General features: G+C 47.9%; 9 protein-coding genes across 9 annotated transcripts; 7 read left to right on the top strand and 2 right to left on the bottom strand.

The window, feature by feature from the left end:
- Positions 1–23: 23 nt before the first annotated feature.
- N7520_010610 (ABC1 kinase family protein) lies at positions 24–2,041 on the top strand (the record flags this gene model as incomplete). The annotated part of the gene is made up of 4 exons (XM_057144543.1): positions 24–442; positions 514–1,118; positions 1,169–1,663; positions 1,794–2,041. The coding sequence occupies 4 exons, from the start codon at positions 24–26 to the stop codon at positions 2,039–2,041; spliced, it is 1,767 nt and encodes a 588-aa protein (XP_056990297.1).
- Positions 2,042–2,724: 683 nt separating this feature from the next.
- N7520_010609 (iron-sulfur cluster assembly scaffold protein) lies at positions 2,725–3,391 on the bottom strand (the record flags this gene model as incomplete). The annotated part of the gene is made up of 2 exons (XM_057144542.1): positions 2,725–2,879; positions 2,947–3,391. The coding sequence occupies 2 exons, from the start codon at positions 3,389–3,391 to the stop codon at positions 2,725–2,727; spliced, it is 600 nt and encodes a 199-aa protein (XP_056990296.1).
- Positions 3,392–4,744: 1,353 nt separating this feature from the next.
- N7520_010608 (DUF1212 domain membrane protein) lies at positions 4,745–6,447 on the top strand (the record flags this gene model as incomplete). Its single annotated transcript, XM_057144541.1, has 3 exons — positions 4,745–4,973; positions 5,130–5,756; positions 6,143–6,447. The coding sequence occupies 3 exons, from the start codon at positions 4,745–4,747 to the stop codon at positions 6,445–6,447; spliced, it is 1,161 nt and encodes a 386-aa protein (XP_056990295.1).
- Positions 6,448–8,443: 1,996 nt separating this feature from the next.
- Positions 8,444–11,716, top strand: N7520_010607 (NRPS-like enzyme; the record flags this gene model as incomplete). Its single annotated transcript, XM_057144540.1, has 3 exons — positions 8,444–8,708; positions 8,890–11,243; positions 11,306–11,716. 3 exons carry the CDS (start codon positions 8,444–8,446, stop codon positions 11,714–11,716), a joined length of 3,030 nt encoding a protein of 1,009 aa, XP_056990294.1.
- Positions 11,717–13,620: 1,904 nt separating this feature from the next.
- alkA (DNA-3-methyladenine glycosylase II) lies at positions 13,621–14,805 on the top strand (the record flags this gene model as incomplete). The annotated part of the gene is made up of 2 exons (XM_057144539.1): positions 13,621–14,558; positions 14,619–14,805. The coding sequence occupies 2 exons, from the start codon at positions 13,621–13,623 to the stop codon at positions 14,803–14,805; spliced, it is 1,125 nt and encodes a 374-aa protein (XP_056990293.1).
- A 652-nt stretch (positions 14,806–15,457) lies between these two features.
- N7520_010605 (ubiquinol--cytochrome-c reductase subunit 7) lies at positions 15,458–16,234 on the bottom strand (the record flags this gene model as incomplete). Its single annotated transcript, XM_057144538.1, has 4 exons — positions 15,458–15,547; positions 15,689–15,742; positions 15,803–15,911; positions 16,119–16,234. The coding sequence occupies 4 exons, from the start codon at positions 16,232–16,234 to the stop codon at positions 15,458–15,460; spliced, it is 369 nt and encodes a 122-aa protein (XP_056990292.1).
- Positions 16,235–16,891: 657 nt separating this feature from the next.
- On the top strand, positions 16,892–18,194 carry N7520_010604 (uncharacterized protein; the record flags this gene model as incomplete). The annotated part of the gene is made up of 2 exons (XM_057144537.1): positions 16,892–17,369; positions 17,425–18,194. The coding sequence occupies 2 exons, from the start codon at positions 16,892–16,894 to the stop codon at positions 18,192–18,194; spliced, it is 1,248 nt and encodes a 415-aa protein (XP_056990291.1).
- Positions 18,195–19,091: 897 nt separating this feature from the next.
- N7520_010603 (uncharacterized protein) lies at positions 19,092–19,295 on the top strand (the record flags this gene model as incomplete). The annotated part of the gene is made up of 1 exon (XM_057144536.1): positions 19,092–19,295. The coding sequence occupies one exon, from the start codon at positions 19,092–19,094 to the stop codon at positions 19,293–19,295; it is 204 nt and encodes a 67-aa protein (XP_056990290.1).
- A 2,345-nt stretch (positions 19,296–21,640) lies between these two features.
- On the top strand, positions 21,641–24,397 carry N7520_010602 (uncharacterized protein; the record flags this gene model as incomplete). The annotated part of the gene is made up of 1 exon (XM_057144535.1): positions 21,641–24,397. One exon carries the CDS (start codon positions 21,641–21,643, stop codon positions 24,395–24,397), a length of 2,757 nt encoding a protein of 918 aa, XP_056990289.1.
- Between the last annotated feature and the right edge of the window lie 1,130 nt (positions 24,398–25,527).

Raw genomic sequence — 25,527 nt, 5'->3', positions numbered from 1 at the left:
TCGCCAGACGGCACATGGTCGGAATGAGCGCCGCATTTCGCCCGCCGCTGCGGACCCTGTCCAGCCTCGCGCCAGTAGTTCGAACATCAACAGCCTCGATTTCTAGCGCTACCAGTCTGACAAGCTCATTGCGCACGACTTTCTCGCCTTGCAAATTTACCGCCCAGTCATGGAGACCTCGGCCATGTGAATCGATCTCGGGGGTAGCCTGGTCCAGGCGCTCTTTCGCCACGAGAGCCTCGCCCCTCTTGTCCGCGGAGACACATCAGAACAATGGTCCGAAAGTTAAGCCGCCTAAGTCGCGGAAAGCACTTGTATACTTGATTGCTCTGGGTCTTCTCGGTGTGGGTGGGGTGGTCTACTCTCACGAGATCAAGCATGCATACTACGCGGCGGGACGAAGTGGTCGTGTGGTCAGCACATTGGCTGTCTGTATTAACGAGTGGGTACCCCTTGGGCTTCCTGGCCACACCCTCACAAGAGTGAGTCCACTAACGCAGAATTGAACCGCAGTTACCGTGTTACCCTGAAAAAAGAATTCCCTTCCCCCGAAGAACGTGATGCCAACATCCGCGCATGCCACAAGCGATGCGCCGAGCGCACGCTCCGTGTACTTGAGAAGAACGGATCTATTTTCATCAAGTTGGGCCAGCATATCAGCAGCATGAGCTACCTCCTCCCGATCGAATGGACTGAAACCTTTATTCCGCTCCAGGACAAGTGCCCGGTGTCTTCTATCGAGTCAGTCGAGGCGATGTTTGTTCAGGATACCGGCCAGACAATCGATGAGCTGTTCAGCTCGTTTGATCCGGTGCCTACTGGTGCTGCATCGCTTGCCCAGGTGCACATTGCCACTCTAAGAGAAACCGGCCAGAAAGTCGCTGTCAAGGTCCAGCACCCGGCACTGGCTGAGTGGGTGCCTCTGGACCTTGCGCTGAACCGATTCACATTTGCCATGCTTAAGCGCTTCTTCCCGGACTATGATCTGGAGTGGTTGTCTAAAGAGATGGATGAGTCCCTACCGATTGAACTGGATTTCCGTATGGAAGCTCAGAATGCCACTTTAGCCAGCGAGTATTTCAAGAAACACTCTGATGCTCCGTTGGTTATTCCTGAAGGTAAACGAACCTTCACCAAATGGTAGATCCCCCAGTGCTAATATTCACAGTCATCTGGTCACAACCGCGTATCCTTGTCATGGAGTACATCGCTGGCCGCCGTCCTGACGACGTTGCATTCCTCGACGCAAACAACATCGACCGCGACGAAGTCTCCGCTGCCTTTGCCCACATCTTCAACGAAATGATCTTCGGCGACAATGCTCCGCTCCACTGCGACCCGCACGGCGGTAACGTTGCCATTCGCCCCAACCCCAACCGCAGCCACCCAAACTTCGACATCATCTTGTATGACCACGGCTTATATCGCAACATCCCACGTGAGCTGCGCCGTAACTACGCCAAGCTCTGGTTGGCCGTTATCGATGCAGATGTTCCGCGTATGCGTGAATACGCCCACAAAGTGGCCGGCGTTACGGATGAGCAGTTCCCGCTCTTTGCCAGCGCCATCACCGGTCGAGACTACTCCGTACTAACGAAGCAGAACGTTGTCTCTTCTCGTACTGCCGAGGAGAAGAAGGAGATCTCCAACGCACTGGGCGAGGGTATGCTGCAGCAGTTGGTGATATTGCTGGGCCAGGTCCCGCGAATCATCCTTCTCATCCTTAAGACAAACGACCTTAGTATGAATTTTTTACCTTATCCACATATTGACCCTCACTAACAACCGCATAGCTCGCAGTCTCGACGAAAACTTGCACACCCGCCAGGGTCCGATGCGCACATTCCTCATTCTAGCTCGCTACGCCACCCGCACCGTCTTCGAGGAGCAAATGGAGACGATCCGGGATTCCGGTGGTGTCTTTGCGAATTTCTTCCGCTTCCTCTCCGCCTGGATGGGTTACCTGCGTGTTGAGGTGAAGCTATCTGTTTATGAAACAGCTCTGAGCCTGAAAAGCCGATTCGGTTTGCGAACCGGGTAAGAATCAAACCTGTGTTTGTGATCTTGTCTGTTGTTTTGTATATAGATATCCCTGGATTTCGGGTTTGGGTTTTGCTTTCAGAGCACGGATGTCTTGATCATTCTGTGCATCTAGCGACGGCGTTTTCTTTCCTTCATCTTGAGATTGTTCTCGAGGTCTCTTTCTTGCATGGCTTGTTGCCTGCTGCTGTTTGTTCTACTTCAGCGGTCTGTATAGATAGATTTGTTGATAGACCTAGATAAGATATTATGTTTTCTTTTGAGATATCTACCGATGATTATCAGGCACGTAAATTCTGTTTTCATGGTTTCATTGAAACTATCAAGGCACCATCGCTTTTGAAGAATAGTATCGATCGAGGATCCCAGATATCGAGGCGCCGCCAGAAAAAAGAGGAGAGAAAAGATGATTCAAACATGCAAAGAAAAGTAGGCAAAAGGAAAATCTGTACAGCAAACAAATGACGCGTATTTGTTTGAAATTTGCCGTCACCGACGGACATTCTCAGTCTCGGTGATCAAGTCATATCGAAACTTATTCGGGAATCCGGTATCGCTCGATCAAAGGATTGTGCTTGTTTCACAACGCTCTTGGGTAATCACATCTCATTAAAAAAAAGAAACGAACGTTGCTTCCCGGGGTATTTCATTCCCGGAACCCGGATCCCTCCGTTAATAATCAATTTATACCGCGGCGGCAGGGCTACCAGCAGTAGCGGTCACATCGGGGATGGGGGCACCAGTCCCGGACAGATCAGTGGTCTTGGCCTTTGGGTTCTTGGTGTAGTAATCGGAGATGGCGGACTTGATGGCATCCTCAGCAAGCATTGAGCAGTGCACTAGAAGAAGAGACGAGTTAGTCGACCGATCCCATAGCTGAAGTTTATTGAGGATAAGGAAACATACGCTTAACGGGAGGGAGGCAAAGCTCCTTCGCCACATCGGTGTTCTTAATCTTGCCAGCCTCATCAAGGGACATGCCGCGGACCAGCTCGGTCAGGTAGCTTGAGGAAGCAATAGCACTTCCACAGCCGAAGGTCTTGAACACAACATCATCAATGCGGCCGGTTTCCTTGTTGACGCGGATCTGGAGCTTCATGACATCGCCGCAAGCGGGGGCACCAACGAGACCGGTACCAACATCACTGTCGTTTTTCTTGAAAGAGCCAACGTTGCGGGGGTTGTTGTAGTGATCAAGGACCTTCTCGTGGTATCCTCTTCGCTGGGAGGTGGCGGGGACTGGGACACGACGCTGGATAGGCTGGGCGGACTGAAGGGCCGAGAGGGGACCGAGAGCACGGGGTGCCGCAGCGCCGACGCGGGGGGCGACGGTGACCAGACGCTTGAACATTGTGAGTATTGAGTGGTTGTTATGGTAAGCGGGTTAAATGTGATGGTTGGTTGAAGTGAAGATGGATTTGAGTAGATGGCGAAATCAGATCTGATATGGCAAAGAGGAGAATGATGAATTCATTGCTAAATAATCTGATTCTTATTCAGCGTCGCGCTAGTCCTAATGGGGAATTCTAAGCTTCCCCGAAGCGCCGGACATCGGAGTTGACTAAGCTTTCACTGGAGAGGCATTCTAGTCTCTACAAACAACATTCTATCAAACCCCCTGTTACCCTGGAACTGAGAAGTAGATGGTCGTTTCTCCAGTGATCTCCAGTGATAATCCACTGTGGTGATATCACAGTCCTGAGGGGCAGTGGCGAGTTTGGACGGTGAGCCATTAACGTTGTCCGCGGTGGGACACTTGGAACTTCTTGTTTCCCGATGGAACATGCCTCGGCCAATTGAACACCAACGATATCAAATGGTGGGTATCACGTTCAGGGTAAAGATAAACCTATGATTTAATTGTTAATGTTCCGTTGGTTTCGATCGCATCAATTGAACATCCTTCGTCACTACCAAAGTATCTTGGGGTCTAACTTCAATATGATCCGTGACATCCATGAAGTTCGGAGATAGCTTAAATTCGGCAAATTCAATGATAACACAAAGTCCGAGCATGCCGTGAGCGCCCGATCAACTGATCGGAGTTTCCGGCGAAATTTAAATTATGCTGAATACTCCGTACATTACTCATGTTTTCTAGTCTAGACCATTTTTGTGGTCAGCGTCAATGAACCTTGAACCGCTCATATCGAACAGGAATAAAACATGAATTTCTGGCATCAGTATAAGAGGATTTAATACGGTATAGAGTAGAGTAGAAGAATAGAAGCTTCTCTTCTCTTTCCCCTCTTCTCCTTTCCCATATATCCCAATTCCACCCAAGACCAAGATTTATCTGGCTCTTCTTCCCTATAGGCTTCAAGGTTTTGTGATGCTCATAAATTTCTCCCAAGGGAATATGGCATGCATTGATAGCCTAAGAACTGGGACCATTCAAATATTATGTGTCTACATTGGCATATATTGTCCGACTTATTAGTAGAGCAGTGGAGAATGTGCCCTTCGCGAAACACTGATAAATATCTGAAGATGGCATTCAAACTCTATTCAGCTCGCCAGAGTTCACCGTACCAAGGTACCACAGATATATGGCTCCTCCTGTCTCTGATTTCGAGAAAGTATTCACCGTCAACATGATCTGAGCATATGCATCACATCATTTGGAAGTGCCCTGCCACACAATTGAAGGCCATCTGAGGCAGCTAATCGGGGGAACTTTTCGATTCCGGACGATTTCAGACCTATGGACCCTACCAGACCTATCGGTTGGGAGAGCCAGAGCTCACACATCAGTCATCGGGATGTCGCAACCCCAAATTCAGAGCTTGCGAACCGTCATGACGAACAGCCGGATATGCCGAGGCAGAAGAGAAGTCCGCGAGATCAGTCACCATCGCATCTACACCAGAGAAATTTTGGCTCGAATTCGAGATATGAGCATGGAAATTTAGCGGGAGAGAACACCGCCATGAGTACAACTCCGCCGAGTGACCAACCTCCTCCCAGCGAGAGCTCACAGGGCTAAGAGAACCCGGATTATTTTGAAAAATCATCTGAGCTGGAGCCCGGATTTGGAGAAGCTTTGCCAGAGTCAGAGAAGAAATCTAGATACTCTATCTTACAAAAAGGCAAGGCCTTGGTACCTCGATTGCTTCCTCCATCCTCGACCTGTAATGTCGAGAGCGCAGCAGCAAATCGCCATGCGTCGGTTTCAGGCGATCCTGAGACTGGAATATCCCAGCTCGTTCTTGAGGCCCATCAGCTGGTGCGGGATATAGTGTACGACCAGCCTGACCAGCAAGCTGCTGGTCAACAGTCAGAACAGGCGATGAAATTTGGAGTGCAGCGTCGTGAAAGTGAGGGAGGAGTCCTTGCCAATTTGCTCAAGCTTTACGGAGGTCTGGATGCGCCACAAATTACGCATTCACAAAGCGACGAACTTCCATCAGTCCGACCACCCAATACTCCCATTGGAGCGAGGACGCCAAGTAAAGTGATCCCTTGGAGGCAAAAAGCAATATGGCTTGGAAAGCAACGAGGTACACCAACAGATACGATGCATGATGGTATCAGCCCGGGCGAAACAAGTTCCGCAATTTTCAAAGAGAGACTCGATGTTACTCCCAAATCGAAAAGCGAGAAAGCGGACCGCCGCATCCGATTAGAAGACGAAATTCGCATCACAGTTCACATTGCCGATATTCTTTCCCGCCAAAAGTATATCATTCAGCTCTGCAAGGCTTTCATGATCTTTGGTGCTCCGATGCATCGACTAGAAGAGCACATGCAGATGACCGCTTCTGTTCTTGGAATGTGTCGGCAGCTGATCTGCTGTCCAGGGGAAGAAAGGGCTACATAGTAGCGTGGAAACAGAAGAAAGGGACAAGATCTGTATTCCAAGAGGTATGGAGGAGAGAAAGAGAAAGAGAGAGAGAGAGAGAGAGAGAGATCTAGCTAAAGACATGCAAGCGCTGACAAACGGAGGGGGTCAGCTGATCCGACCCCATATACTCCAATAAAATGGAATTTCAATTTCTTTATGTGCCGGGATGTATGATTATGTCCTTTGATGATCCCACCACCCGCACGACGGAGGTGAAGCTGGTGCGAGTGGCGCAAGGTATTAACTTGGGGCTTCTAGCCGATACTCATGATGTCTACAAAAATGTGGTGCACGACGTCATGGGTGTTGACGAGGCCACCAGTGAGCTGCAGAGAATCACGAACAGTAAGGCTAGGTATAATAAGTGGATTATCGTGGTGGTCTATGGGATCGCCTCAGCTATGGTCGGTCCTTTTGCATTTTACGCAAGACCTATCGACATGCCAATAATCTTCTTTAACGGCGCTCTTCTTGGGATTCTGCAGCATGTTATTGCCCCACGATTAGTGCTGTACTCCAATGTCTTCGAGGTAATCGCCTCAGCTCTCACCTCCTTCATCTAACGCGGCTTAGGGAGTATCGAGTATACCAAATCCGATGGGAACCGCGAATATCTGTTCTGTTTCTCCGCAGTTGCCCAGTCATCCGTTGCGCCGATTCTACCGGGTTACACTGTTCTCAGCAGTAGCCTAGAACTTCAATCACATCAGCTTGTGGCTAATTAAATCCGCATGGTCTATGCTATCATCTACTCGCTTTTCCTCGGCTACGGAATCACCGTGGGAACTACAATATACGGACTAATTGATCCCGGTGCGACCTCCGCAATTATCTGCCCGAGTACAGGGATATGGGGCAATGACTATGCTCAGCGGTTTCCATTCGTGGCAGCATTTGTGTTATGTTAATTAGTCGTCAACCAAGGCCGATGGAAACAAGCACCAGTCATGTTGTTTATCGCAGAAGCTGGCTACATTGTCACTTATTTCGTGACGCAACGCATCGGTACGAGCTCTCAAGTCGCCAACACCGTCGGTGCTTTCAACATCGGCGTAATGGGCAGCTCTACAGTCGTGTGTGGCATAGCCATGCGGCGACTTCTATCTTACCAGGGATTTTTCTCCTGGTGCCGTCTGGTCTAGCAGCATCGGGACCTCTTATCATTGGTATCAAATCTGCTGATGAGACGCGAAATAATACATCCAGTGCAATCTATCATACCAGCTACACGGTGTACTCGGTGGAATCGTATCAGCTTTATACCGCGGATCTTGGGTTTGGCATGGTGGAAGTATCTATTGGTATCACAGTGGGGTTTTTCATCCCGGCATTTCTGATCTATCCATTCGGAAAAAGACGGAGTGGACTGTTCAGCTTCTAGCGCGCCAGTGCCAGCTTTCCTCTCTCGATATGACGGCTTTTTTCATTCCCCGCTCGTCTCTCGACCAGATTTGAGGAATCCTCAGCCTCAATTTCCAGGGCCAGATAGCTGTCTGATTTACAGATGGCGCCACCATCTCACTACCAATCCGGTCCGCCGAGTAGTCAGACTCGCTGGCGGTGACGACTTGCTTGCAGACGAGTCAACCCCACTTGTGTGACACGGGCGCAGATATCACCATACTTTATCTCGATTCGGGGTGATCGAGATCGATCACACCAATCACATCTTGAAGGTACTACTAGATATTACTCAATCACGCAGTTGATCAAGATCTCCCCGGCCATCTCCGGAAAATTTGCCTTAGATTGTTGGGAGGCAAAACAGTAAAAGTTATGGAGGGTCAAATCTACATGTACTTGCTCGATATTTGATCAATTATTGATATATGATCTTGAATTCTTCATGCGAGAGAGTACGAGAGAGGTCAGACGAGGTACCGTTCGTACAGATAGTATGGCCATTTGCGGTGTTGATCTGCGTTGGATACGACTTTATGCATCTAGCCCAGGAAAAATGTTACACACGCACTTCAAGGTGACGCCAAGTTTTGGAATGCAGCAAGCCTGGGAGATGTACTCCAAGAACGTGGTGCCGGTGTGATCACGGACCTGCGTTCTTGCAAAATTCGTAATTTCAGTAAAATAAAAAGTATAGGGATTTGTACGCTTCCAATTCGATAAGATCCAGGTGACTCTATACTATCTGCCCATATAAGCGACGAAATTAGTACTTGCATAGCTAGTCAGTCCGTTTTGAAATAACCAAATACGCCACGGCGCCAACCACACAACACATATCATCCTATTGCATACCGTTAATGACAGTTATTTTACGGTGACTCCAGTGATCAATTTTAGCGTGTGATGAAAAGTACGCAGCTTATGTGGCCAGATACTGTGTATAGGCGCCAATGCAAGAAATTGTCACATCATTTACAATCAAGTCTCTATACACCACCACCTTCACTGCACATGTGAGCTCGTCTATATAAATCATTAGTCTATTCTGCATTCCTACTTGCTCACGGGAACGCAAATAGCTGTGTTGCCTCTTGACCAGGTAACCTATGCGTATATCTTTACCCAATACTTGCTTCTTTTTATCCAGTCAGCAGCATGGGTTCGACAGCAGCCGAAGGCCGAGTTCTCACTCAGGTTCTGGATGACCTAGCGCAGAAGAGCCCTGACTCCCTCTGGTGCATCCATCCCGTGTCTCAGGATGACAAGTACGAATGGCGCCATATTAGTTTTCAGCAATTTGCCCAAGCAGTGGATCGGCTGGCTTGGTGGATCGACCAGAAGCTGGATGGACAGAGAAATCCGAAGGTCCTGGCATACATTGGAACAAATGATCTGAGATACGCAGCGTTCATATTGGCATGTATGAAGACTGGCCATGCAGTAATATCTCCTCAACTGGAATTTGAAATGCATCTTCTGACCAAAATGCCAGTCTTTGTTGCTTTCGACGAGAAATTCCCAACAGGCTCAGCGATCTCTTTTAGAGGCCACCAAGTGCACCATACTTGTCGATGGAAGCGAAAAGGCGCAGTTACGACGAGTACTTGACGAGCTGGTAACTGCTTGTTCTGATCTTCCACTTGAACGATGGAATATCGACCCCATGTGGAAGGTGTTCGCATCGGACCCAGTTCCCCACTACCCTCACGACGTGCACTATGCCGATGTGGAGGATGTAACTATCACTATCATCCACAGCTCTGGTACCACAGGAAACCCAAAGCCTGTGAGGTTGACACATGGGTATTACGCTTTTTTTGATAACCTGCGGTCGTTTCCTGTACCTCCTGGACGGCAGATTGGCCAGATGTACCTCTACCGCCAAGGCGAACTGCGCTTCTTCAACAACCCAATGTTCCATGTGATGGGGATTCTTTCCATCACCGAATGTCTTTTTTTTGAGACTCCATTTTTATTTGCTCCAGACCGCCCATTAACTCCGAGTCTGTTTGCTCACATAATGAATCAGGATTATCATCCTACCTGGGGCCTTTTTACGCCTTACAATCTTGAAACACTCGCTGCCTCAGAAGAAGGATTAGGAGCCTTGAAAAAGCTTTCAGCCGTCAATTTTGCTGGTGCACCCATGGCACAGGCCACTGGGGATAAATTGTCGTCGATCTTCAGAGTGCAAAGTATCATTGGAAGTAGCGAGACCGGCTATACACCCACATTGCTCTGCGAAGACCCCGCAGATTGGGGCTATCTGGAGTGGATTCCGGAGTACGACTTGCGCATGGAAGAAGTCGGTGACGGGCTGCGAGAGTTGATTTTGGAACGGCCAAACACACGTCGACATCATCCAATCTTCCACACGCATCCACATCTCGCGGAATATCGAACTGGTGATCTCTTTCGACCCCATCCCTCCAAGCCTGGGCTGTGGCGCTATGAAGGCCGAGGCGATGATATAATTGTCTTGAGTAATGGAGAGAAATTCAACCCCATTGAAGCCGAAAAACTAGTGGAATCTCATCACCTGGTCAAATTCGCGGCTGTATTTGGCAAAGATCGTTTCCAATCATCTTTGCTGATTGAGCCTGACTGGGAGAAGTTGCCCTCTAACTGGACACCTGACTGGCTGAAGAAGACACTTTTACCTTTAATTGAGCAGGCAAATGCCCTATTGCCAGGTCATGGGAAGATCTTTGAAAGTCACATTACCTTTGCTTCTCGCGACAAGCCCTTTTCGCTATCACCGAAGGGAACATTGCGCCGACGGGTTATTGCAAAAACCTATGACGCAGTTCTGGATGGGCTTTATAGCTCCAAATTTGTCGTGGCGCGCCCTGCTAAAAAGGCGAAAGAGGTGCCAGGGCTGAGTCTGCCTGAGATACAGCAATGGGTCCAAGAACAGGTAGCGGGAATTATGGCTTGTGATATCATCGATTTAGAGGATGACCTTGCAACACTGGGAATCGACTCGCTTCAGGTAGTCAGACTTACTCAAATCCTGCAAAGTGCCGAGCAAAAACTACCCCAGGTTCAGAAGCCAATAGCTTGGACCAGCGCTATGATCTACGATCTGGCTACTATCTCACGAGTGACCCATACTCTGTACAAGCACATACATGGCCGCGATCCCGAGACTACAACCGAAAAGACTCCATTTTGGTCAAGAGAAGCCAGTTTAACAAAGTTGATCTGGCAGCAAGCGCAGTTCCTTGGCGCCGGTGGATTGACGGTGGCATTGACCGGGTCCACTGGAGAGCTGGGCAGCTTTCTCTTGGGCTCACTGTTGCAAGATCCAACAGTTCATCAGATTTATTGTCTGAATCGATCATCGGATGCGGCAGAGCGACAGGTGGCAAGCTTTGAAAAGAAGAAGTTATGTAGCGCTTGGTTAACAGAGACATCCCGTGTTCAATTCTGGCTCAGCAGTCTCCATGAAGAAAATTTAGGATTGACACTCGATAAGTACAACTTCCTCGAGAAAAACATTGACGTGTTAATTCATAATGCATGGCCTGTGAACTTCAATCAACCAATCGCCAACTTCGAGCCTCAGATCATCGGAGTACGGCGACTACTGACCCTCATTGAGCATTCGTCTCGCGATGCAGATTTCCATTTTGTCTCTTCCGTCTCAACTATCCTTGGTAAGTCGGTGAAACCGCATTCATTCATTTCAGAATCGCTGCAGGAAATGTCAGCGGCTCTTCAGCAGGGATACGGAGAGTCCAAATTCGTGGGCGAGGCCCTCTGCGGCATTTCTTCCCACCGAAAAGGATCACGAATCGCCATACACCGTGTTGGGCAACTAGGTGGCCCTTCCAATCCCGATGCAGGAATGTGGAATGTACGTGATTGGGTCCCTGCTCTTGTGCGGTCCTCAAAAACAATGCAAAAACTTCCCAATAGCTTGGGTCCATTTCAAGTGAACTGGTTGCCGATTGTACGTCAGCTCTTTTAACTCCAAAGCCTCATAGAAGTCAACGAGCTCTAACATGCACATAGGATATCGCCGCTCGGATAATGACGGAGATTGTACAGAGTCGACGTGAAAAGGCGACGCCCGATCTGACGATATATCACATCATTAACCGACAGACAACAGACTGGAAAGCACTGGCTGCCACAGTTGCAAAGGCATGCGATGCCAGCATCGTTCCTCTGAATGAATGGGTACAAGCTCTGGAGCAACTGGTTGCAAGTGAGGATACCGATCTCACCGGTCTTCCCGCTGCGAGTCTTTTAGATTTCTTCCGTATGCTCGCCAAACAACAGAATTCTCCAAAGCCGACGTTGGACCACCAAAATTCTCGAAGGGATTCCGAACAATTACGCGCTCTAGGCCCTGTGGATGATCAATTGATGAGGGTGTGGCTGCGACAATGGAAGGAATGGATTCCAGGCCTTGTAATTTGAGCTCCTTTGAACATGCCCAATCATGTTATCAAATATGCCCATGTATTAAACTGTTGAAGAGGTTGATCAGCAACTCATTGACCTTTCGCCATCGCCCGATTCCTCTATCCTTCAACATCCAGGACTATACAGTGGTTCTCCAATGAATCCCGATACATAGCATAATCAACTGAACTGTGCTGATACATATTCATCATCCACTGGCTTCTCTAATTCATTGACCTTGACTAATTCTCTCAGTTCCTCCAATTCAACAAACCCAAGTTTCACCAATGTATAAATGAGTATTTTGAAAGTTGTTAAGCCGGTTGACCATGATTTTGATCTACCAAGGATGTCAGACACGATTTTATTAAGGTGTTTGAGCTGTTTCCACACACTTTATTAAATAGCACGATTGATGTGTCACCCACTCATTCACTTTCATAACGAAGGCCACCGCAAGAACAAAGGCCAGCGATGCTCCAGGAACTCTACCTTCATGAACACTCAGAGTTGCAGCTAGTGGAATAGAGACTGCGTAAATGGCGCTAGGAGAAAGAGATTTGCTGAATCCAGTGTAGATGAAATGAAGATCCCCAATCGGGCATAGATTAAGCTATCCAGCACGCTGATGGACAATCTGTAGAGACTGGATATGCCAAAGTAGTAAGCAATAATCGAGACCGTTGGGCGCAGTAAGGCTCCAGTCTGATAAAAGGGTCGAGTGGTTCGGGGATCTCCTCGGCGGAGAGTCTTCACAAGTTCCAAGCTTGACCAAGACCAGACGAAGCAAGACAGAACATCCACAAAAGTCGGCAAGGGGTTTGGATTTCCTTGAAATACGAAGAATCGGTATCGGAATGCCTCCGTCAGGCCCGTTAGGAGGTGCACGTAGAGGAATATCTTCTTTTTGTGGAATTTTCGGTAATAAATCGGGACTTGGTGCCGAGTGTGGTAGAGGAAGATGGAAAAGAATCCAAATATAAATGAAATCTCTTGTACCTGATTAAATTCCACCAGAGAGCTGGAGATATTCAAGGATATAGGGGAATGTTTCACTATCAATGTCATCATGCAAGTTTGTAATCAACTATGATTTTAAGAATATATGTGACAAAAGTCATGTACCATAATCGCTGCCCTTCTTATATTAGCACACTCGTTGATAATACACATGTATTGCCACCATGTGTGGCCCCAGCGGTCAAGCCTGATCGACATAATAAGTTGAAGACTTGCTAATCGAGTCATGACAATTGCATCGGAAACCAAAACTTGATAGGATCGTCCCCTTTAAACAACTGTGCAACCTCAGGAACAAATGAGCTCTCTAAATTCGGTGAACCACCGGAGCCCAATATGTAGGCATCCAAAAGCGGATACAAACCTGCTGTGTGACCTGTCTTATTCAATCTCACACAAAATATATCTGCATACATACTCTACACATATGGAGACATCTAGAGGAAGATGTATATTGAAGTGGGGAACGCTCGTATGTTACAGGGCTAGGTATGTCTGTCTGCCAAACAAATACACCTAAAGGCTCGAGGGTAGTAGATGGAGAAGGAGATCCGAGAGAAGCTAATAGAAGAGAAGGTTATCTGATGGTCTAATCACTAAAGCGTCACTTCTTCTTGTTCTTCGCAGTTTGGAACGACTAGGAAGATATCATACTCTTTGCGAGGTAGAACAAGAGGGATTTGGTTCATATTTATAAGACTGTGTTGGACTTGCTGTTTAGTTTATAAATGCGACTGGGAGTTTTGAGTCGGACAGAGCCCGCAATGGGGCTCTTTTGCTTGGCATGCGGGAGCCTAGAATCCGGGGTCCGTCCTTCGAACTCGAGATTCCTCCGTGAGATTTGACTCTTTACAGAGAAACCTACAATCCCAATTCAATAATATAATATTGAATTGACCATGTCACTCAGGCGTTCAGCCCGATTGGGCGCCATCCCAACAATCAAAGCGCCAGCGCAGAGCTCTCCACCTAAAATGACCAGGGTGCACAACAATGCAGTCAACAAGCCGCGCAAGGCTTCCACAACCAAGAAAGCAGCTTCAAAAGCAACTGTCGCGGCACCCACAAAGTCCGGAAGCTCATACTGGTCCCCAGAACCGCCATCCATCAACGACTCGACACAAAACCCAGCCCATAATCCCGCTACTAACCCCCCCGCGAACAGCAGACTTCACACACCACCCCCTCTCGACCGCCCAGTCGACCCCCACCGAACAAACGCAACTCTCCTTACACCCCATGGCTCCTCTGTCTCGGCTTACCCATCCCACGCAGAAGATGCCTCGCCTTCAAAGACAGGACTCCCCCGCCCAGCCGCTACAACAGGCACCCTGCTCGAACAAGCAGTCGCGCATCTAATCGCCGCAGACCCCCGTCTTTCAACTGTCATAGAAAAGAATCCATGCCCACTATTCTCGCCTGAGGGCCTTGCGGAGAAAATCGACCCCTTCAACAGCCTGACGAGCAGTATCATTGGACAACAAGTCTCCGGCGCCGCAGCGAAGTCCATCCGCAATAAATTCCTAGCGCTGTTTCAGATCGACCATGCTGATGGCAAGCGTTCGTCTTTTCCTTTGCCAGAGGATGTTGCAAAATGCGATATTGCGACATTGCGGACAGCGGGGCTTTCTCAGCGCAAAGCGGAGTACATACAGGGTCTGGCTGAGAAGTTTGCGAATGGGGAACTCAGTGCGACAATGTTGGCGAGGGCTAGTGATGAGGAACTTGTTGAGAAGTTGATAGCTGTGCGCGGGCTGGGGAAGTGGTCTGTGGAGATGTTTGCGGTTTTTGCGCTGAAGCGAACCGATGTCTTTTCGACCGGGGATCTGGGGGTGCAGTAAGTTTTATATCATCTTATAGATCATCTTTATTGAAGTACATGGCTGACATCCTGAAGACGGGGATGTGCGGCATTCGTGGGTCGAGATGTAAGTAAGTTGAAAGGCAAGGGTGGTGGTAAGTTCAAGTATATGGCGGAAAAAGACATGATAGAATTGGCTGCCAAGTTCGCACCTTATAGAAGCCTATTTATGTGGTACATGTGGCGGATTGAGGATGTTGATGTGGCTGTTCTTACTGGGTGATGCTCTTCAACTGGACTATAGGCCGAATATCTCTCTACTGGATATAAACGATAGAAACAGAAGGAAACATGGATTTCTCATTATGCCAGCACAATTTCAAATATGTTCATGGGCACCTTGACTAGTAGTAGTTCGGAATGCAGACACCGTCGTTCCACTCCGTGGCGCCAACGCATTGCCAGCATTTGAAGAACGATTTCACAATGAGAGTAGAGGGTAGACCATCTATCATCAAGAGCGCGTTAGAGGCGGCTCGAATGTATGCCTATTTTGGAGGCTAGACTCGGGTCGGAGTGTATGTCGACTCATTTGAATCATATCAAGCTCAGAAGTATTATTTGACGCCATAGTACTTCCATGAACACATCCAACATCATCCTTTCGCTGACCATCAGCATTTGACTACTGGATAAGCGCATCAGGCGCAACTTGGGCTGCAGCGTAATTGCGAGCATTAAGGCAGAACAGAGAAGATCGATTTGTACAGTATCAGTACACATAGGATTATCCAGGAGCCAACATCTACAGCTGGTCCATATCCATCGCAAAAATTGAATGTCTATCAAATAAAACAAACCCCATGGCTCTTGTAGTTCACCGGCGTTTCGTCATCGGGTCGGAGGACAGGCAGAAGTGATGGCCGGGGCCGCATTTACTTGCGGACGACGAGGTTGTCGAGGTCCTCACGTTCCTTGTTCTCCTTCTCAATCTCGCGAATGATGTGATCCAAGTATGGCTTGTCCTAAAGGGTCCATTTTATTAGTATTTGTTTGGTTGAGGAGGTTTAAGGGTCTCGAGTCATATGTGACAAATCCTTGCAACGGGATTGGCCAATACGAAGTCGGATTGCGGGGATATTGAAATTCGGACAAGAAGGACTCACGTCTTCGGGCTTGGTCTGCTCAGCCTTGGGGAGGAGTGTGTGGGAGATGGAGCACTGAAATTGCTGCAATTAGCGGGTGGATAGTCGAAGTTGCGGCAGGGGGTCTGGACAAACCTGGAATGCGCGGCGGATACGGAAGATACGGTCGTAAGCCTCCTTAGCAGGCAAACGACGGAGGGCCTGCTGCATAACCGGGCTCTCTTCAGGGCGCAGGTCGTCGAACCTGGGGACATGTTAGCAATGGCAATGGACCAAGAGTTTCCGCGAGCGATCTCAGCACAACCGGGATGTGGCGATTGGGATAGGACGCCATTGACACTGCTAGCGACAGGGTGCGACGGGATGCGAGATTGTGTAAGGTGCTGGTTTTCCCGGTTGTCCTCAATTGCTCCGCGGGGAAAGGAATTGGCGTGAAGGGGGCGATAATTACTTCAGTCCGAGCTTTCTGTAGCCGGCGGCATCAGTGTACCAGTTGGCCACGGGCTGAATCCAGCGGTGGAGCCATGGGCGCTTCACAACGTATTTGGCAAAAGAAGGGGCAGACATCTTGAACGCCGGGTATCCAAAGGCTCTGGGGAATGATGGGAGGGTAGAAAGGGCGGTCCGGTTGAACACGAGATGACCCGATGGAGGTTGTGCAAAACGGAAGCTGGAGGGCGCTAATCTGTAAAGGGCATTTATGACACCTGAGGCAAACATTAAGATCATGTGATATTTGGTCATGTGACTTTGATGCGTCACTGCCTCAGGCTCCCGCGGAGAAGAATGCCAATCAGTGACTCCACCTCGCACCACTCAATTTCCCATGTCATTATCTTGAACCCTATCTCTTTCTCACTCATACACTCTTCCGCTTATCTTTTCTTGGGGTTCTCATGGGCTGGCGATTTCTTAATTGTCAGATCCCCCAGCAGCGGCAAGAAAACCTTACACCCCTCACCCCGGCCGAGTCCGTGCTCCGACATCATAGGGTATCGCATCCAGAACTGTTCGGTAATCATCGGCACCAGAAAACCGTCTTCTTTCAAACCACCTACCCTTGATCACATCATCTTCAACACCCTGAACGCTTCTCTGAACCCCCTTTCACAACGAGTATCAACGGGCTTTTGGGTTCCGGATCGAGCACCGATATGCTCGAGTCCGGGAGCCCTCGGTGATCAAGACGGATAGACAAGTGTGAGCGCCTGTCAACCTCCTACGATGCTCCCCGACGACAGAAGCAGCTCTGGAGCTGCCAGCAATTCCCCCGAGCAGTCGCACAGCTCTCATGCAGATAGCGCTGTCACGCCCGCTTCCCACGTGCGTGCCGCCGGTACATCGTCAAAGTCCGAGCTCATCGACCGCTTGGAGATTTTGTCCACTCGTTTTCCAAGTTTTTGGGTCGCGCCCTTTTGCGGCGGTGCCGCAGGCGTGGCGTCTGGGATCGTAACCTGCCCCCTCGATGTTATCAAAACCAAGTTACAGGCCCAAGGTGGCTTTGCCCGACGGAGCGGGCCAACCATGGGAACAAAAACGCTATACAAGGGCATGTTTGGCACCGGCAGAGTGATTTTACGAGAAGATGGAATTCGTGGTCTCTACCAGGGACTGGGTCCAATGCTTATGGGATATCTTCCAACATGGGCGGTTTACCTGGCTGTTTATGACCGAACCCGCGAATACTTCTACGAACAAACAGGTTGGTTTTGCGTCTGAGAATTCCTGTATATATATCACACTAACTTCCGCTACAGACAGTTGGTGGTTATCCCGCGGATATGCTTCTATTACCGCTGGTGCCTGTTCGACGATCGCGACGAATCCCATCTGGGTCATCAAGACAAGGCTCATGTCGCAAAGTCTCAAGCAGAACCATGAGGGCGCACGAGCCCCGTGGCAGTACTCTGGTACATTCGATGCCGCCCGCAAGATGTACCAAATCGAGGGTATTCGCTCATTTTATTCTGGCCTGACACCCGCCCTTTTAGGGCTCACTCACGTGGCCATTCAATTTCCCCTTTACGAATATCTGAAGATGTGCTTCACCGGATACGGCATTGGAGAGCATCCAGATTCTGGGAGTTCCCACTGGGTGGGTATCTCGCTTGCTACGTTCCTTAGTAAGGTCTGTGCAAGCACTATCACCTATCCCCACGAGGTTCTACGAACCCGACTGCAAACCCAGCAGCGCACAGCACCAGCCCCATCACACGAAGAAATTGCCTTCCGTGGTGGCTTGAAACACCCCCATGATCGTGGCCGACCCCTGGCATCTTCCTCGGACGGGATGCTCCTTCGCCCCCGTTACTCCGGAATGATCCGCACGTGCCAAACTATCTTGAAGGAAGAAGGTTGGCGTGCGTTCTATTCCGGGATTGGGGTCAACCTTTTCCGGGCCGTTCCGGCTGCCATGACGACAATGCTCACCTACGAGTATCTCCGCATGGTTATCCACAACTTCCAACACGAGGGTGAAATGAAGCTAGCCATGGCAAAGGAAACCGATGCTTCTAGCATGATTTGATGACAAAGACCTGTCGAAAAAGATTTAAAGGCAATTTCCCCCCTCAGTCTCGAATTTCGCACTTTTTTAGCACCGCCACTCAACACTCTCTCTCCCCTTTCACATTGCGGTTTGTATAGAAATGGAAGTCGAACTACTGCTTCCAGTTGGTGGATTATTCAGCGAGTAGGCTTATGCCTTGCATTACCAAAATATCTTGTTAGTCTGATGACTTGGCTTAGATGGCAGTGATTTTGCCTGGGGCTTTGCATGTGAAGCTTCTTCGGTTTATACTATGATCACATGTCCAGGGGTCTTGTACTTTTGCCTGCGATCAAGATCCCCTGATTTTGAAGCGTTCTCTCAAAGTCCTTTTAACCAATTCGCATGGCTTTTACACATCTTTTTTGTACATACTACCCAGATTTGCTTACTTCCAGTCAAGTTCCCTTGATTCCCCCTTGTTAATATCTGAACAAATGGTCATGTTTTCGAAAAGTGTTCTATCGTAAGCCGCCATAACCGGCAATTATATTAGATTTAGCTTCTCTAGAAGTTTAATAACTGTAACGGGCCAAAATCTTCTTCTCCGCCCTACCCTCTTCTCCCATCAATCTTCACTACGCTCACTTTACTCTCTACCGCCCGCCTACGCTCTCCTATCTTCCCTCCCTCCCCCCCCCCCCCTCTCTCTCTCTATCTCTATGTTCTCCCATCATTCTTCGCTATTCCTCACCATTTCTGACACCAGTCAACCATTTTAGGATCAAGCACATTCCGTCTTGGCTCCCTTCTATCCAGCATGAATCCACCTACGCTGGCGAAACTGACGCTAGGAAACCACAAGTTACACCAAGCTGTCCACGAATTCAAGGGAAAAAGACTTCCGCTGGAAAAGGCCTCTAACGGTTGCTGATGATGATTTACCCATCGACTCTACCATCCGTTGCCGTTTCTGCCCTGGCAATCAATGAGGTTGAGAGCATGTTGCATTTAAAATTCACCACCAAAAATGACGAGCTTAAATTCCTTTATACAGCGACCGTTGGCTGCTATGGATGGGCCGTGGCAGGGAACAGCTTCACAGGCGACACGTCCTACGACGATCGCATCTGTGCTTAGCTATAAACAGCTTACGGCACTCCTACTTTCTTCCGTCTTCCCTGGTTCTATTCTTCCATGGGTGAATGACCACTTATGTAGCTTGACCATGGGCTTTAAGATTCAATCTATGACTCGGTCGTTGGATCATGAGCCAGTACAATGTCTATGAAAACGGGGAATTTCCTAAGGGTCGGTTATTCATTCAGCTCAATAGAAAGATACGCGTTTTTGGGCAGTGTGAGGAAAAAAAAAAAAGATAACAGGCCCGAGCCGTGGATCGAACACGGGACCTCGCGCAGGAGTGCTTAGAGTTGCTGCCCTAAGCGCGAATCATACCACTAGACCACCCGGGCTGTTCTTGTGACACGTGATCAAATTAATGTAATATAACCCTGATTTGAAACAAAGCACAGCCAGGACTATAGTGTCCTCTGAGCCAGCTTGAGGAAACCCTCGAAGAGCCTCCTCTGCCATCTTCCCACGCTCCTCATCAGTCGCATCGTACCAATGAATAACAACATGAACATTATCGTCAAACAGGCCACCAATATTTGTCCGACATCTGGAAGTTCCAGGTTCGTTCCTAATTTTCGTTTCAGGGAAGAAAAATATATATACAATCAGAATCATACCTATACATGTACACGTGTAGAATATATGGAACGATCAGCATTAGGTAATATCCCCACCATATCGTTCATAGGCCGACAGGCACAGCTACCAAGTTCACCTTTGATGCAAGGTAAAAGAATAAAAAACCCCCAACGCAACACCTTCTGTCCGTAAATGATTTAAATTTGAATTTCTTAATGATGTAGATATATTGTGTTGCATCCATGAAGACATCCGGAAGCACCTTCAGAAGCATTAAAAGAAAACAAAGAAGATGGCAGTATGCAGGCCAGATATCTTGTCTGTTCTGAGATAGTGAACGCAAAATGCATATATATAGTACTTCCGAAAATTAGTGTCACCACCTATGTACCGGATTTCCTTTAGCAATTTTTAGCTGCCTTTTCCAGATTAGTGCTCACCCCCTCGCCGCTTTTACTCACTGAGCGGATCAGTCTGCTCAGGCCCGGCTCACTGAGCGCACTCTATAGGAGGCCAATCTGGGCTACCCTAATAAAACGCATTTCACTACGCTGCCGCAAGGTCCTACTCACTCGAAACAAGATTTTCATCATCCCACGTGAAAGCATATGGCCATGCCCATTTGACTACGTACTATACTCATTTGATAATGAACTATATGATCAAAAAGAACGGGTAGCAAATTTTGGCCTATCAGCTTCTATCTCGTACTTGGCTCCTAGGAACACTCAGTTTTACTAATTTGTTCTCGGCTACCCTTAAGTATTACCTATCTGATATTTGTAAATACTCCTAGGAATCATTATCGTTCGCTTAAGCGTCTTTGGCTTTTCCAGTCCCTAGGAATAAAGTATCGACTATAATTAAAAATAGAAAAAGAATTTTACTATAAGCCGGTCCTAGGAGCCTGGTATATACTATACCAAATAATTATATATTAGCGTACCTTAACTACTTCGTGCTTCTTAACCATCAATTAAAGACTCTTACCATATTAGGAGAACTAAAGTATTATTTAAGAAGAATTGTCTCCCTTAATATAAAGGCTAAAAAATACTCTGTATTTCTAAATATTATCAAGACGGTGAAAGCGGTGCTAATTACATGCAAGAAGTGGGGCAGAAACAGGACCAATACTTAAAACCCCTGTCGTCGGACACCGTATACCCCGCATGTGTTGATTATCTCTCCCCTGTCTAGCACTTGTCGTGGGTTTAAAGTGCGGAATGTCCATGCTATTCGTCAACAGTCCCTGATCTTGGCTGTTAATAACGCGGTCCTAACCATGCTGTGTGATCGGTGTGCTACTGCTTTTCAACATCCAACGTTCGGCGTCGGACCCTACCATTCTTCCCGCCGTAGCAAGTACAGCCTGCAGGTCCTGCATCCCAATTTTGCGTCTCTTAAAGCATCGTTGGAGGTTGAATGTGGCTTTTGTCATAGACTTGTCGATGCCCTCAACTCAAAGAGGCCAAGTCGGATTCTGACTGAACGCCAACTACGCCCGGACATCGAACCAGACTCTTTCTCTGTGCAATGCCGCTTTGTTTATGATGCTCCCAGTCGGAGAGTCATTACATGCACCGCTATATTTGATGCGAAGACAGCAGACGCAAAGTTGAGTGAAACATGCAATGAGCATTTTTTTCTCTCGCCCGGTAGGTCGGATCCCACAAAATGTTGTATCTAGCCTCTGACTTCTTTAAGAACAGGCTCCTTTAGGTGAAAGTCCCGCCAAGCAGGCAGAGAATAATGTCGCTACATCATCAATGGAAACTATTGCGTATTGGATTGAGGATTGTGATAAAAATCACCCTTGCTGTCACCGAGAGAGAGCTCCTCATACGCATGACCGATTCGCTCGTATTCTAGACGTTGGCAACGTCTTCGATGCGCCAGATGTCAATCTCTGTCTCTCTGATGGCCTTGATCTTGATGTTAAATATGCGACTCTTAGCCATTGCTGGGGAGGAATCACATCAGAGATTCCATCGCTGACCACAAGAACTTACGAAGAGTTCTTGCAGCGCATTACGATCTTCAATCTTCCCCAGACGTTCAAAGATGCGATTCAATTGACTCGCCGCCTGGAAATCCGATACCTATGGATCGACTCTTTATGCATCATTCAAGACTCTCGCGAAGACTGGTTGATCCAGTCTGCCGTGATGGGTGATATATACAAAGGTTCTTATCTGAATATCGCAGCTACCAAATCCATCAATCCATATGGCGGACTTTTCACAACAAGAAATCCATTTGTTGTCACACCACTTCGAGTTCCAATATATGTGACAGTTCCTCTTGGGTTCCCTGTACCGCAAGAGCAAGGACTTCCCTTCCTCAGATTGGAAGGCGATTCCCTACTGGTCGCGTCGCCTAGACAACTGGCGCTTGAACTCACTGAGACAGAGCTCGAACTTGACACTTGCCTTGGTAATATTGACGGCAGCTTCCGTCCGGGTGGTACGAATTTTTCTCAGTCTGCAAGGAGGGTCGAACTAATCGGACATACACTCTACGCTGAACTTGAAACTCTTCGCAAGGAGTGGAAGAAAAGCAGCGTAGATTTGAGTGAAGTCGTGGAGACGTCTGATCGATCAAACTTCAGGCTTAAGGGGGTCTCCAAACTCAGCATTTCCTGCAAGTGCACTCTTGACTTAAACAGATACCTCGGAAACCGCAATGGCGCTTTCGATGTTCAAGAGACAAACTTCGCACACAGTGCAAGGAATGTGTCTCTAGCTGGCACAACGCTGTGTGCTGAACTTAGAACAATAGACGGGCTATGGAGACAAAGCAGCATCCAGCTGACTGATTTTATAAGCTGGCAACCAGGACGGCTATGGACTCCCAAAGACGGCTACGCAGCCCAAGTCTTCTTTGATGTGGGCACTAATAGCTATCAAAAATGGTCGGAGCAGATCGCAAATGCAAAGCTCTGTAAACGGGGATGGGTGCTACAAGAACGTTTGTTGGCTCCAAGAACCATACATTTCACCAAACAGCAGCTCTTCTGGGAGTGTACAATTTCTCAGACGCTAGAAGAAGCACCAGCCATTAAGGTCGACAATCAACAACCTCAGGCCAGGATGAAGAGACTGGATCTCAAGACCTGGGATGTGTACTCGCCGAGTTTACTCGAGGAATCAAAAGAGAGAGAGCTGGGTTTAAATTATATCTGGTCGTCCTTCAAAGCGTTGCGTGGCCGTGATGAAACTCATCTTCGGAAAGAGGATTTAGCTCACGAATTTAGTCTTCTCGAACAAACTAAGCGCCTGTGTTACGGGGGAGAAAATTGGCAGCCAACGCACCCGCTCATCATATACTGGTCTGTGATTATCACTGGCTACAGCTTCTCAGAGCTGACATATATCCAAGACCGTTTAATTGCCATCGCTGGTTTAGCGAAAGTTTTGTCTGCCAGGACGGGTATTCGTTACGCTGCTGGACTCTGGATGACCCAGGTTCCGCGACAGTTGCTGTGGGATATTTTACACAGGGCGAAAAATCTTGTAAATGATGGGAAGTACGTGGCACCGTCCTGGTCATGGGCGTCAAGTCCTGGCTTTATGACAAATGGAGGGCGCCTAGATCCCATACTCGAGACCAAGGGAGCTATGGATCTCATAAAGATCCTATCTGTTGACGTCGAAGGAGTAATCGAAAATGACAAGATGCCTTTCGGCCAGGTGAGAAGTGGGCGCCTTCGCATACGCGGCCGCTTGCATCCCATAAAGCTCGATCTCAGCGCCTGGCCAAGGGGTGCCATCCGCGAAAAAGCTCTTGTGCAATTTTGGAGTGGATCGGCGCTTGAGGTGCCAATGAGAGAGACCTTTCTTGTCCCAGTGATTTTCACACGCTGGAACGAGCGACTCCCAGATGCTACGCCTAATTCTCTACTCCTGGAGTCAACAGAAGAAAAAGGCGTGTTCCGTCGGATTGGCACGGCGCGGCTAAGCAGCCGCTGTGACTTAAGAAATGTGATACCAGAACTGTATACTGCATTGAGTCGCGACCACGAAGATGAAGACGACGATGCGAACAGTGAAGATGAAGCGCACATGGAGGATGCTGAGCATTTCAGAGGGCCTTTCAACTCTCCAACAGTTGAACCAAATCCACAGCAGGAATGGGCTGACAGTATGCTCAAGCAACTTCGTTCTAATGTTAACAAACTTGAGGGATACGCGAAGAAGAATAACGCCAAGCTTGGATCAAGCTCAGATAGCAAACTCAGTGCATATGCGCAAAATCTCTCTTTGGTAGGAAAATCACTTTTGTCTCTTGTCCCCGGAGAACCAAGCAAGAAGGTTAACCTCGATACTCGTGAGTTGGAACGCGAGCTCAGAGCCCATTTTCCAGGCGAAAATATCACGGTCGGCGTTCGGAGTGAGTTTTGGAGTCAAATCAATGTCAAGAAATTGAAGCCAAAGACTGCGGTTGCGAGTCACTGCTATCTTGATTACGTCGAAGATGATTGTGACGTGATTCGATACGGACATTTTGTATATGAGATTCGCTGAAACGGAGTGGTTTTATCAAATGATACCATTTTAATCTATTTCTCGGACACAATGTTGTCTGTAAATCGAGATCGACTCTAAAAGAAGATGGCGTAGAGTAAAGCATACCGCTGCCATGCTATGATCATAGTCACATCTATTTAGCGTGATCATAAGATATCACTTGCTTATTAAGTGCGAGGGTTGCTGTTGTCATTCGTACTATATCATTATAGAATACCTGGAATAGTTGAAACCCAACTCGACCAGTGAACAACCTTGAAAAGCTTATGCATAATTTCGATTCTGCATCCAGGACTAACGTGGTCGGTAAGCGAGTGGGCCATGTAAGCCAGTGGGCCACCTCAAAACACCATAGTAAAAGCCATATGTATGAACTGAATATCTCAACAATCACTAGTTCATTCTACTTCACATTTCATATCCTGACTAACTTGATTCTGATTTGACGATATTTACTAAAAATACACTGTAATTTAGCCTTTAGAGCTTCTGACATGTATTTCCTGATCATTATACCCTAAATATCTGTAAGACTTCCAGAATGTGTTAGACCTGGCATGAAGAACACAGCTTTATAAGAAGCTTTAACGAGAAGCTACGGTTGTTGAGATATAAAGTTGTAATTTATCGCTTTTACTATGGTGTTTCGAGGTGGCCCACTGGCTTACATGGCCCACTCGCTTACCGACCACGTTAATGCCTTATGCCTAATCCATAAGGCTTCATCTTCTGTATGTCCTTCATTCTTCTTTACTTGTCACTTCCTGTACTATTACTACACACTATATTGCATTTCTACCATTTTTAGTCAGCGTAGAGCCTCCTTCTGATCATGATGGTATTCAACGACCTAATTGATATGTAGGCATCAAAGCAAAGTAGGCTCACACATTCGAAGTCAGGTAATCTCATAAGGGTTCTGGCTCAAACATAAAGAGCAGATGGCAGCAAGTCATGGCAATGCAACATATGGCCAGCGCCATTCCCAATATTTCGCCGCTTGATTGATGAGCCAGACAGCGTTGCGCTCTATAAGGGTTTCCCATGGTGATGGTCTGAAGACTTCATAAATCAAGAAAGTCACCGAATTACGATGTGCAATGTTTAATATTTTTCGACCAATCATC

The sequence above is a fragment of the Penicillium odoratum genome, assembly GCF_028828045.1.
Source record: "Penicillium odoratum strain IBT 22623 chromosome Unknown utg000008l_segment0_segment0, whole genome shotgun sequence".
NCBI classification, from domain to species: domain Eukaryota; kingdom Fungi; phylum Ascomycota; class Eurotiomycetes; order Eurotiales; family Aspergillaceae; genus Penicillium; species Penicillium odoratum.
This window is presented reverse-complemented; position numbering and strand designations above follow the sequence as displayed.